This window comes from Alnus glutinosa, chromosome 10 (assembly GCF_958979055.1).
Source record: "Alnus glutinosa chromosome 10, dhAlnGlut1.1, whole genome shotgun sequence".
NCBI lineage: Eukaryota > Viridiplantae > Streptophyta > Magnoliopsida > Fagales > Betulaceae > Alnus > Alnus glutinosa.
The window spans coordinates 19320690-19334808 of record NC_084895.1 but is presented as its reverse complement, the minus strand read 5'-3'; the positions used below and the strand labels follow the sequence as shown (position 1 = coordinate 19334808).

Here is a 14119-nt window from a genome sequence, read left to right as displayed (position 1 = left end):
GTTAAGTAAATATAATTATTTAATTTTGAGAGCGTTACATGCATGATAACGTCATCGAATGTTCATTGTTTAGGGTTCCATCGAATGATCGATGGTAGCATCATACATTTGGTTCTCAAAGAACCCTAAATTTTTTAAAGCCTTTTTAACACCTACAACACTTGAGCATGGTGCAAATGTGTTTATAATTTAAGAGAAAATTTCACACCTACTAATTTTTAAAATGCTTGAAAGTTCATCTAAGTTGTAAATTGATACTATTTTAAAATAAGGGGTAATTACTTTTTTTCCCCCATTAACTACCAATGTTTGTCAATATGTCCCCATAAATTGACACTCTTACCACCCGACTGCATCGAACTATCATTTACTTACCAAAACCCCCTGCCGTTAGGGAATCTCGTTAAATCGGATGGAATATTATATTTATAGATATTAAATTTCGTTTAAAGATAAAAATATCCTCAAAAAATAATTTAATAAAAAAATCAAACCTAAAAAATAAAAATATATGAAAAATGTAAAACCTTAAAAAATTTAAAACGTATATATATATATATAAGTAAAAAAAAAAAAAAAAAAAAAAAAAAAAAAAAAAAAAAAAAAAAGAAAAGAAAAGAAAAGAAAAGGAAAAGAAAGGGGGTGGTTGCTGGTGGCCTGCGAGCCACCCCTAGAGGTGGTGCCGGCCATCTTTGGGGGTGGCTCGAAAGGCCACCATCGGCCTATGAGGTGGTCGTGCGACACCCTAAGCATGCTTTGAGGTGGCTCACAAGCCACCCCAGATGCAAGCTGGGAGTGGCCAGCGCCACCTTTGAGGGTGGCTCGTAGGCCACCCCTCTCCCTAAGTGGTAGCCACCCCCTTCCTTTTCCTTATTTTTTATTTTTTATTTTTTATTTTTTATTTTTTATTTTTTATTTTTTATTTTTTATTTTGAGGGTATTATATGTAAATTTTGATTATAAAATTAGAGTATTTGAGTCATTTCAAGTTTTTTAACAAGGTTAACTAATGGAAAGGAGATTTTGGTAAGTAAATAGTAGTTCGATGCGGCCAAATGGTGAACGTGTTGGTTCATGGAAGAAAAATGTAATTACCCTTTAAAATAATTATCACTTAATTATGTGGGGTGTGATACGTTTATATTTATTTTATTATTATTATTAAGAGTGACACGTGTCATCATTTTATTGGCGATGACGTAACACATTAACGGAATCTGTTAAGTTTTTTACGAAATTTAATTTTTTTTTTTGCATACCCCAATGACCTCTGAGTTCATTTTGATACTACAATTAGCTAATTCTAAATCACGTAAGCCAAGTGGACTGATTTGCATTTTTCCCAAAAATAAAATAAAATAAAATAAAATAAAAAAACCAAAATTTTGGGCAGTTCGGCTTTACAGGTCTGCGGGCACTACTGGGAAGTATTTTATAAGGTTACAACTTGATGTATTTGTTTTACACGTCACTCTATTTATAAGGTAGGTGAGGTGAGCTATGAAAGGTAATCAAATCTCCTAGATGGTAAATACATAATAAGGAGAATAACATCAACGCAAATATATAAAATATCTTATATATGGTAAATACTTAATAAAGAAAATAAAACCAACACAAATAATATAGAAAATATCCTATATTCTAACAACTAAATTAAAAAAATAAAATAAAATAAAGGAAAATGGTGTGTTTAAAAACACACTTTTCTCCAAAAAAAAATAATAATAATCAACATCTTTTTTTCTTATTACCAAGCAAATTTCTTCATTTTTCTTTTACAAAAAATTAAAATGTCATTTTACCTTTATATCATACAAATCACTTCTTATTACTATTCACATAAAAAAAAAATCGACAACAATCTATATACCCGGAAAAAAAAAAAAAAAAAAAAAAAAAAAAATATAGTCTAAAGAGAATGAATAGAAGGAGACTATTACATGTAACTGTTAGGAATGTTCTAATTATGTCACAATCATATGGTCTTTTCACTTCTATTATATTCTTATGGTGCTTTAGCAAATTTCAAAACAGAAATTTTGAAGAAAAAACAAACATTGTTGCCTTCATGTTTCTTTTGTCTTTATTTGTTTTTTTCAAAATTAAATGATTGGCACATTTTCAACCAAAGAATTCATTGTTCTAGTCCCACAAACGAACCCACCACCACCATCCAATCAAATAAGTTTGGTCAATATAGGATTCAAACTTTTAGTAATGTATTATTCAAATTGCTAAGAATTTAATAAATATATTGTGAGATAATTCATATAAGACTCATTATATATATTTTAGAATGTCTGACCACCTATTCGGGCAAATGAATTTCATGCTAACTCTTTTTTTTTTTCTTTCTTTTTTTATTCAATATGAAGAAAAAAAAATGATTACAAGGATCGAACAACTATGAAATAGTGGAGACTCTAACAATAAAACTCAAATGAAAAAGGACAATACCAAAACAAAACATGTAATTAAACTCTCTTAGGCCTCAATGACCATAGATAGAACCTATCCAATTTTTACAGTACAATGGTTGGCTGGTCACAGACTAGTTGTACCTACCATTTCTTTTTTGGGGCCAATATCAGCAATGTAGTTCATACAACGATAAACCTAATTCGAATTATAAATTTATGATATAATCAAACTTGAACGAACAAAATGTTGAATTGAATCGTACCGGTCTCTATTGAGGGTTGTTACTTATATATTTATTATAATTTAGACAAAAAATTGTTGGAAATTCTTGTCCGTCAGACCGTCAATATGAATTAAAATAAATTTATTTTGTGAGGCAAAACCTTTGATTAGTGGAGTTTAAATTTGGAAATTACGACCCAAACAAAGGGTAGTTGAGGATGAGCTAACAAGATTCCTCTATACACGGCCGAAGGACGAAATGTGTCCCATCCTTCGTGTCCATACTCCGGCAGTATCACACCAACAACACTCCTTTGAATCAATCTCCTAATCATTACTTTCTTTGCTCTTTATTGTTTTCCTCTCTTTCTTTAATGATTTATTTTGGATGGCCTGCATTTTCTTTAGACAAATTCCACGAGGCTTGTCTCAATCAAATTAATTTTGATTCCTTTATTTTCACTTTTTTTAATTCACATTTTTTTTTTAATTCTTTTATTATTTTTTTAATTAAAAAAATGATACATAGGTCGCATGAGGATTATGAAAATATTCCACCGTAAGGAGCTTTTTCTAAACGTTTTGATAACTTAAAGGGCCAAAGTGATAACATTGGTAGTTTGGAAGGTCATATGAAAATAGAATGATTGTTTAGGAAACTAAATTATATTTTTCCTTAAAATAAATGAAAAATTCATCTCTTTTTATCTATTTAAATTTAAAAAAAATTGTAATTTAACAGTTTTGCAATAGTTTTAGCCAACAAATTTAGGTTTTTATTCAAATTTGAGCATAGTAGGGCATATATAAATCTACAAATTTGATCTTCTTATGGCTTTTGTGTTTTTTGGTCTTAGTGAATTTGAAAATTAAATTATCAACCACCATCTCATAAAGTTTAATCACCACAATTTGAATGAGTTTTATATATGATCGTGCTTCAACAGATTGATTAAGAGTCAAATCCAAACTCCAAAGAATTGAAGAACCAACTCCATCCAAAGAATATAATAATCCAAGTTGTAGCTTTTACTAAGAGAAAAAAAAGGGTAAATCACCCCTCATTTCAAAATTCTAACAAAAATATCATAATTGGCGTCATATAGCATCCCATTAGGTGATGTTCTAAATTTTGTACAAATTAAATAGTAGGAATTCATCTAACTGAAGTTTCTCTAAAAGTGATATTAGTCTATTAAACATGTGAGAACCATATTTTTTTTTTTATTAATGATATTAAAAAAAAATGTTATATATATTCTCACTCCCAAACTCTCAAGTGCACACTTTCTGGTGGAAGTGACAATCACCAATGAATCCAAAATTTAATAGCGGTCCATCCAAAATTTAATAATGATTTTCACTACCACGTTAGATAGCGTGGATGCGAGAATGTATGTAGTATTACTTTAAAAAAAAAAATAATAAATAAAATAAAATAAAATGTGAGAAACACGTGTTATAGAAACACATGACACTTTTTAAAATTTGGATCTAATGAATTTTCTTACAATTGAGTTTGTAAGAAGTTTTTGTCCCTAAAAAAATATATAGGGGAGTTTGTGTAAAAATAACGAATGGTTTGGGTTGCTTTCTAAAATTCAAATTATATTAAGATTTTATTCAATTTTTTATTTTTTTTTTAATTTTGTTTCAGGTTTTTTAAACCATCTAAACATAATTTCAAAAAATAAATTTTCTTGGTATTCACAATTTTAAATATAATACAAAATAGTAGAATATAATACAAAAAAAAATCGCACACCCAAACCAGCGTAAAGTATTTAACTCTATTATTTTTAAACTAAACGACATCGCATAGGACTAATTAAGAAAACGTATTTGACGCCGTTTTAAGGGGGGAGAAACAGTACCGTCGGCGTTCGGCAACTCTCCGATGCCGGCCTCCAAGAACAGAACATAGCTTCGATTTGCTTCTCAAATTCCCACCTCAAAATCTGGCATTTCCGATAAAGCTAGGTCTGATTCTCAAATTATCACGTGGGTTTTGATAAACTGATCAGAGGATCCAATGGCTGAGAAGATTCTGAGAACTAAGCTGATCATCAGCGAAGCACCGATCGACGATAATGGCTACCCCCCGCCCCCACTTTAACGTGTCCCTTACTCGAGACAAACGCATATGGAAAAATATCTGATCCACAAGAACAAGACACAGACTAAAACAGAACAAGAAACTTAATTAAAAATAAAATAAAATAAAATATCAAGCATTATGTCTGCCACATTCACTTTGCAAATTCCTCCATGTCCTCCATGATGTATTTATATGCGACATATATATACCCCACCATGCACATTAAATAAAGCACATACATCAATGATGGCAAATCTGTACGTATTTAAAGCACATACATATATGCCGCCTTTCCTACAGAAAATTCTTGCCTAAAGATGCTAGCCAAAACCCACCATGTCAATATTCTAACAAGTTTCCGTTCGCCGGCGAAACTAACTCCGGTTGTAGCGCACCGGTTTAGGCCGCCATCGCATGCCATATCCATCCCCACATCAAGTAGCCATGTTTCAAGCCCTTCAGCCATAGATGTTCTCGATGAATCCGTGGCTGCATTTTGGGACTACCAGTTCCTATTTGTGTCGCAACGCTCCGAGGCAGCCAAACCCATAACTCTTCCCGTTGTCAACGGTGCAATACCACACGACTTTCCCTCCGGCACGTATTATTTGGCCGGGCCGGGGCTTTTCGCCGACGACCATGGCTCGACGGTGCACCCGCTGGATGGCCACGGTTACCTCAGGGCCTTTACGTTTGATGAGGTGTCTAGGGAGGTCAAGTTCATGGCTAGGTACGTGAAGACCCATGCTCAGGTGGAGGAGCACGACCCTGTGACCGACACGTGGCGGTTCACCCACCGGGGCCCATTTTCGGTGTTGAAAGGAGGACGCAAGGTTGGTAATACCAAGGTGATGAAAAATGTGGCTAATACTAGCGTGTTGAGGTGGGGAGGGAGGGTACTGTGTTTGTGGGAAGGTGGGGAGCCATATGAGATTGAATCTGGGACGTTGGATACGGTTGGGAGGTTTGATGTGATGGACGGTTGTGATTCGTTGCCGGAAAGTGGAAAGAATAGTGGTGATATATGGGACGTAGCTGCCGGCCTGTTGAAGCCACTTTTGTATGGTACGTATGTATATGAATTATCATCAATTATGGATTAAATTAATTAAGGATTAAACATGGCGTGAAGCTAATTAAGGTCACATATATTCAGGTTGCATCCATTACTTTGTAATATGGCAGCTACGACAATATTTTGGAATTATCATTTTTATTATAAGTAATGCTACACATTATATATATTTTAAACGTACTGAATTGATGTGGTGGTATCAATTAAAAAGAAAATTAAAGTTAAGGATACTGTCACATTATACCAGTGAGATTAGGGTGGGACAAGGGTGTACGTAGTCAAGGACGAACCTATGTTGATCATCGTAGGGTCTTTGGCAACCGTACCCCAAATTTGTTTTCAATCCCTATATAAATACTATTTTTTGATACATGTCTATAGTAAACCAGAAAATTTTTGTATTCAATAGGGGAGTTCTTTTTAAAAATGATTTATAGACATGTAACTTGTATATACAATTACGACTTATAATTTGTTATGAAATTAAATTTAAAACTTTTTTGCTCTTATTTTACATAAGCGCGAGCACAAACACATAAAAGATATATGTGTATTTATGTATTTATTTATTTATTTATTTACGAAGGTTTGGACCGTACCCTTCATACAAAAAATAAAATAAAATAAAATGAAAAATCCTACTTCCGATGCATTTCGCTTTTATTTTATCATAGAAAAATGTTAGATTCACAACTCGTTTACAACTTGTTACCTACACATGTCAACATGTGATATATCGTATAACACTCTACTAAATAACATTACTCATTTTCGTAAGTGTAAATTTTTTTCAAGTATTACTTTCATCTCAAATAGTTCAACTCGTGTACCCTAATTATCTCCTAAGCACGTACTAAACAAAAAGTTATGTATTGATATACTGTAATTAATGGAATATGATTTTATGAATATTTTAATTTCTTTATATTTTTGCTTAACTTCCACAGGAGTATTTAAAATGCCTCCAAAACGACTGTTATCTCATTATAAGATCGATGCTCGCATGAATAGACTTCTTACAGCCTCATGCAATGCAGAGGATATGCTACTGCCGCGCAGTTCTTTTACGTTTTCCGGTAAACGTACAACTACGTATATGATGCATGCTTTACTATCTTTTAGTACTGTGTATTTTTTATTTTTTTTAAATTTTTTTTTTTCCTATCCAAAAGGGGTAGACTGGGCTATGGCTATTTTATTTGGGTGTGACCATATAATAGCACTTAATCCCTAGGAGCGGCACAAGAGGGGCCTAAAACAATGGAAATCGCAGGCGCTCTCCCTCAAGTTCGACTAAATCATAGCCTGACCTAACTCAATCAAAACATCAATGAGAACCAAAGTGGTTTACGAGATTTTTATTGCGAAATTCGAACCCATGTTCTAACTAGTTTTAGTACGTATTTGTGTATATATATGTATATTAGGGGCAGAGCTAGCATCTGTAACTTAGAGGACCAAATTGAAGAAAAAAAAATTTGGGGGGTAAACTTAAAAATAATAATAATTAGGGGTAAATTTTTAATTTTTTTTTTTTAGATTTTTTTTGGGGGCCAAATTGAAGGGAAAAAAAATTGGGGAGGCCAAATTAAAAAAAATAAATAAATAAATAAAATTAGGGGGAAAGCCTTGGGGCTAAGCCCCCAAGCTCCTCAGTGGCTCTGCCCCCTTTTATATATATATATCCCTTCAAACTATCACTCAATTGATAATGGCCTTCCAAATTTTCAATTTAGACAATATTCTTTCCAAACTACTAAAAATTGTTAATGTTTCCCCCAATGGCAAAAATACCCTTAATAAATCAAAATTAAAAAAATAATAATAATAATATAAACCAGGCGACAAATTTAAAAGAAAACTTTTTTAAAAAAATTTCTTTTTTTTTCTAAATTAAAATTTTTGTTTTTTAATTTTTTCAAAGAAATTAAAATTTTTTGTTTAAAAAAAATTAAAATTTTCGTTTTTTTTTTAAAAATAAAATTTTTTCTTTTAAAAAATTGATAATTTTTTTCTTTTTTTGAATTTATAGGGGTATGTTCATCTTATTGAAAAAAATTGTAAAGTTATTTTTATCTTTTTACTGGCCTTGGGGACATTGATAACTTTTTGGTAGTTTAGAGGGATATTGTGATCTCAGTTAAAAATTTGAAAAGATATTATTAATTAAATGCGTAATAGTTTAAGAGGAGTAGGTAAATTGGCTTTATATATATATATATATATAAAAAAAAAAAATAAAAAATAAAAAAAAAAAAAAAAAAATCATGAGAACAAAGTGTAAATTTGATGGTACAATTGGCTTGTGCAGAATTTGATTCAGACTTCAAGCTGTTGAAGAAGCAAGAGTTCAACATCCCTGATCACATAATGATCCATGATTGGGCCTTCACGGAAACTCATTATATACTATTCGCCAATCGCATTAAGCTTGATGTTATAGGTAATAAAATGCAAACAAAAAGTGACCAAAAAAAAAAAAAAAAAAAAAAGAAAAACCTCAGTTTTATTATTAAATTCTTCTGCTCGTAGAATATAACCCGGCACATTTTAAAATGCTAATTAAATGATTAAATTTATGGAGCTATTTTCCTTTTACAATTAAATTATTAGTTGTCTCAAAAAGTTTAAGATAATAAAAAATAATAAATTTAACATATATATTATTTTATATGTATATATACACTCAAAACTTCTTTTAATTTTAAATCACATCACAATATCTTCTAAAAAAGTATTAACAAATGACTGGAAAGAAATTAGGGATGGAGAGAAAGAAATTAATATGATTTGTACATTAATTAATTAATGCAAAATTAATTAAATGCAGGTTCAATGGCGGCAGTGGGTGGAATATCCCCAATGATATCAGCAATATCAGTGAACCCTAGTAAACAAACATCTCCCATATATTTGCTTCCTCGATTTCCAGATGAATTTGGGGAAGAAGGTCGAGATTGGAGAGTGCCCGTTGAAGCTCCTTCACAGTTTTGGTTGCTCCACGTTGGCAATGCTTTTGAGGTTAAGGATCTCAATGCCAATTTACACATCCAAATACAAGCCGTCACTTGCTCCTACCACTGGTTCAACTTTCATAAAGTTTTTGGTACGTACGTCATTTCTCTCAATAAATTTTATAAGGTTTTTTTATTTTTTGTATTTTTTATTTTTTTATTTTTTGGCGCTTTGGCCACTTAAAGGAACGAGAAATGCTAGGTTTACTTTCAAATGCTTATTTTCTGATGTGGTAATAAAAATTGTCATTGATGTGAAATAGAAAGATTAACCTGTTCTAAATTTAATGGTGATTTTCAGTACCATATCAAAGAGTTAATATTTATAAGTACACGTAGCATTTTGCTAAAGGAATTTGTCTTCTTTTTTTTTCTTTTTTTTTCCTCTCACAATCACATTAATTAGTCACAATCTTCTGATAAAAAAAAAATAATAACAATTAAAATGGTAGAAAATTGGCTTAAAAAATAATTGTAATCCTAATTGGGAATAAAGAGTGATATTTAAGAACACCAAGGAAACGGGAGTTATGAGATTTTATGTTTTTTAAATGAGTAATCTTATATATCACTTTTTCTTTTTCTTTTTGTAATTAATGTTCAACAATGTTAATGTGGTAGTCTTAACTATTTTTTTTAAAAATTTTTTAAATAAGAACTGATTTAAGAGTCGATTAGAATTATTACGTCAACAATATGGAAGAACTAATTGTAAAATAAAAATATAATTTCTAGCATTAAGGTTCATTTTGATTTGCAATTTGAAAAAATACGATTTGAAAAAGTAATTTTTAAAATTGTAATTAAGAGTTTGGCAAAATCGCAAGTTGGCCTTAAAAATCATATAGCAATTCTCAAACTATTCATTTTCTGTAATTTGGTTTAAAATCGTACTTTTTATCTGCAAAATCGCAGTCCCAAACCGACTCTTACTCTGTTGCACATCTTTTGACTGAAAATAATAATATGGACACTTTCCCATTGGACAGGTTATAATTGGCAAAGCGGTAAGCTAGACCCTTCAACTATGAACGTAAATGAAGGTGAAAATGAGTTCCTACCTCATCTTGCTAAGGTTCCCTCTCTCACTCTCTGTCTCTCATGTATACTTTGCTGAGGAAATTAACACTTTCGGGAGTTTTTTTTTTTAATGAGACCATAATATATAGAACATACTAGGATGATACCATTCGTCTCAAAAATTGATGTTAATGGATTTGGATTTAATAGTGTTATATTAGCTTCCTACACTTGTGAGATCTTTTCTAATGTTGGCTTAATTAAGTTTTTTTTTTTTTTTTTTTTTCACAAATATGCGTATACTCAACGTACAATCTCTTCATCACATGTAAGAATACTAGTAGTAAATACTCTATAGGTAGTTTCCTTCTCTAAATATAGGGAAAAAAAAATTAAAAAAAAGTCACAAAAAATCACCCACATCAATTTTCCTATATTTCCCCTAAACTCTTGGGTAGGTAGCACTGTAGTTAACCAATGAATTATATAATGATAAAAATGAAAAAAAAAAAATAGTAAAATGACCAAAAGTAGGAAAGTAAGAAAAAGAATAAAATAAGAATAAATAAAGAGTATTTATTTGATATAGAAAAATATAAAGGAATCTATTGTGAAATGTTTTGTTAAGGGAAGCAAAAAGTAATTTTGTTTCATAAATTTAAGAAAAATGATTGGGTATCTGCCCATAGTGCTCTAAGTCTCTAATTTATAGTCCTCAAGGGATAGCTCAATCGGCCGGAGACCATGTCTCATGAAGCGGGAGTCACTAGTTCGAATCCCCCCTCCCCCTCTTGTGTGGACATGTCGAAAAAAAAAAACAAATAAGTCTCTAATTTATATATAACTACATCAAGTATACTACACTTAAGCGGATAAGGAAGAAATAAATTTAATTTATTTAATTAATAATTAATATCAAATTATACTAAATATATCATCATGCATGCATGCAGGTATGTATTCAACTAGACGCTGATGGGAAGAGCCAAAAATGTAGTGTGGAGGCCATGAATGAATGGGAAAGGTCATCAGATTTCCCTGTAATAAACCCAGCCTTCTCTGGGAGCAAAAACACATACATTTATGCAGCAACTTCTTCTGGGTCTCGCCCAACGTTACCACATTTTCCGTTTGATAGTGTGGTGAAGCTCAACTTGTTAAACAATTCTGTCCGTACATGGTCCGTCGGTAGCCGGAGATTTATCGGCGAGCCGATTTTCGTTGCCAAAGGGGATGAAGAAGACGATGGATACCTTCTTGTGGTTGAGGTGAGCAATGCCTTCATCATTATATCTTACCAAACTCCACTGAGATGTGATAATTAATGCCTAGCCCTACTCCTAATTTTCAAAGTTTAGAGCCTTAGAGGCTTAGAGACTTTCCATACGAATATATATAGCACATGTTTTTAGCCATACTTAAGTCCGTTTCGATTCGTAGCTTTAAAATAAAACGTGGAATTTTTAAAAATGCAGTGAAGTGTTTAGTAAAATTACAGTTTAACCTGTAAAATAATACGTTTTTAACTTCAATCTAAAAGATAAATTTCACCTTGCTTCCAAACTATCACCTCTTTCATAATGGAATAGGATCGATCCTCCCTGCAGTTTCAAATGAAATTGATAATATCTAATTATTTCATTATCAGAATTTAAAATTAGTATATCTAACGATATATATAAACAATCATATATACCGTTAGATGTACTAATATTAAATCTTTACAAGGAAACGTAGAGGATCCTTATCCATTCACACATTTCAAAACTTTAACTCACTGCAACTCGCTCCTACAAACTGCTATTTTGTTCGAAGTGACACTAATTTGGGTCAAATTTAGCCGTTAAAATTGGAATTCGTCACACGTAATTAGTGACACATAACATTTAGACATTTTGTCACTATATATATAGTAATTATAGGCCAATGGTGACAATATTTCATTGTGGATTTATATTGAGTTGTATATATATAAATATAAATGCATGCATGTGTTTTATTTTGTTTTGTTTTTTCTTTTTCTTTTTTCCCCATACTTTGCAGTATGCGGTTTCAATACAGAGGTGCTATCTTGTGATTCTGGATCCTAAGAGGATTGGAGAAGACGATGCACTCGTAGCAAGACTTGAAGTCCCCAAGAACCTGAATTTTCCTCTTGGCTTTCATGGCTTTTGGGCCTCTGATGACAAGTAATTTTATTTGCTTGCTATAAATAAAAAAACATTTCCGTTGGCTCCGGATGCATTTGAACGGGAGAGGAGCCGGCCGATTCATGTAAACAGAAGGACAAAATTATCATTTCACATTATTGGCTCTTCTCACCAATTCATTTAAATTGAAAAAAAAATATCCAAATTCCATGCAGAAGGGCTAGTCATGTTCTTTAATAGATTGAGACTTTTATCTTCTTGTACAGTCTCAATATTGTTAGTGTTAATATGAAATTATTTCTTTCTTTGGTCTGAATTTTATATTGCTTAACATTAATACAATGATTTGAGAAGAAATGGTAAACACACAAAAAGAAGAAAAACTGAAAGAAAGAAAAAAGGGAGCTATTGCCTCCTTTGATTTTTAAATTTTCTTTTACATTTTTTTATTAAGTTACATATAAGTTTAAAAATTAAGTTTGGCCCTTATCAAAATTCTAAATGCATTTTTACGATAAATCATTCATATTTTGGTCTATTCGGATGAAAAATTCTAATTCCGTCTCTTACCGTTGTCATAGGCGGATGCCCAAATAGGGGTATGCATAAGAGGTAGCAGAATTTCAAAACTTTATATCCTTTCATTTTATAATTAGAGCTTAATTACCCTATTTCCAGGCCTCATGAGTTTATTAAAATCTGATCAAACAAAGGTGATAACTATAGAGGTTCAACCAAAATCAAAGTCCAACGTATATATTTTGCACATCCAAAGTCATTGCAAGTTTGCATCCGTGACAGTAAACAGTAAACACACAAATAGAAGAAAAGGAAAAAGGACAAATTAAAGAAAATGGAAAAAGGAAAAAGGAAAGAAAAAAAAGCAACATAAGCATATAATAAAGTAGTGCTCTCTTCCTATAGTTGTCGCATTCAAATATGTTCTACGCATGCACAGAAGAAATGTGGTAAATGGTCAGTAATTTTTAACATGAATGACGATCTTGATATAATTTAAGTATGAAATTAGTGGGTTAGGATTGAGATGTTATATATAGAGGTGACTTATATAGTTTGATACCCATGTATCGACATAACTTGAACTCGATATAAAAGTTTATGGGCCTTATTCACTCTCAAAAGACACTTCGAGAGATGAGAGGTGTTCATGGCTTATAAAGTGTACAGGTCATGTATCTCTTGACAATGTGGGACTCTTAACACGCCCTCTCACGTGTGACACTATTGTCTAGACACGTGTACAACGGGAGGAAAGGCCCAACATTGTCCAAGGCCCTGAAGCTCTGATACCATGTAAAAGTTAATGGGCCTTACTCACTCTCAAAAGATGCCTTGAGAGAAGAGGTGTGTCTATGGCTTATAAAGTGCCCAGATCATATATATCTTGGCGTTGTGGGACATTTTAATTAATACACCCATTCACGTGTGACAACTTTTAGCCAAACACTTGTTCAACATCTAGAGGGAAAGGCTCATCATCGTCTACGGAACCTGCTCTGATACCATGTAAAAGTCTATGGGCTTACTCTCAAAAAACGCCTTGAGAGATGAGAGGTGTTCATGACTTATAAAGTACCCAAATCATGTATCTCTTGGCAATGTGGAACACTTTAACACCCGACACACAACATTTAAGATTGACAATTTTTTACACGACTTGCAAATCCAACACAAACTCAACATGAAATTAGGAGATTATGATTAAAGAGTTTGACATATTTAATTAAATTGGTCGAATTATAATTTACCTATATCTTGATAAGATTCGAACCTGACACAAAAATATGAATTGACAACCTTACTCGCATATAACAATTGCAAATGCAAATGTGGTGGAGATGATTGTTGACTAATGGTTTATAGATGCTCAAAAGTCCAAAAAAAAAAAACCCTATGTTAATGTCAATTGCAAAACTTATCTATTTCTAAATTTTGGGTTACAAAATTTTTGTCAAACAAATGCGATAAATTTGCATCAAGATCCGCTCTAGTTGATTTCAATTGGAAAGGAGCCGATCCTTTATACACAACTAGGATCGGCTCATTTCTAGTTCTCTCAATTGGAGAAGGTCCTATAAATTTAGGGGTTCAACCA

General features: G+C 31.9%; 1 protein-coding gene across 1 annotated transcript; it reads left to right on the top strand.

Moving 5' to 3' along the window:
• Window positions 1–5004: 5004 nt before the first annotated feature.
• Window positions 5005–12319, top strand: LOC133880271 (carotenoid cleavage dioxygenase 7, chloroplastic). The gene is made up of 7 exons (XM_062319190.1): window positions 5005–5809; window positions 6767–6895; window positions 8131–8262; window positions 8650–8925; window positions 9823–9908; window positions 10807–11121; window positions 11897–12319. The coding sequence occupies exons 1-7, from the start codon at window positions 5062–5064 to the stop codon at window positions 12044–12046; spliced, it is 1836 nt and encodes a 611-aa protein (XP_062175174.1). The 5' UTR covers window positions 5005–5061; the 3' UTR covers window positions 12047–12319.
• Window positions 12320–14119: the final 1800 nt, after the last annotated feature.

Coding starts and splice junctions, on each gene's coding strand:
- LOC133880271 (XM_062319190.1), top strand. CDS start 5,062: ATGCTAGCCAAAACCCACCATGTCAATATTCTAACAAGTTTCCGTTCG. Junction 5,810..6,766: donor GTTGAAGCCACTTTTGTATG/GTACGTATGTAT, acceptor TAACTTCCACAG/GAGTATTTAAAATGCCTCCA. Junction 8,926..9,822: donor CAACTTTCATAAAGTTTTTG/GTACGTACGTCA, acceptor CCCATTGGACAG/GTTATAATTGGCAAAGCGGT.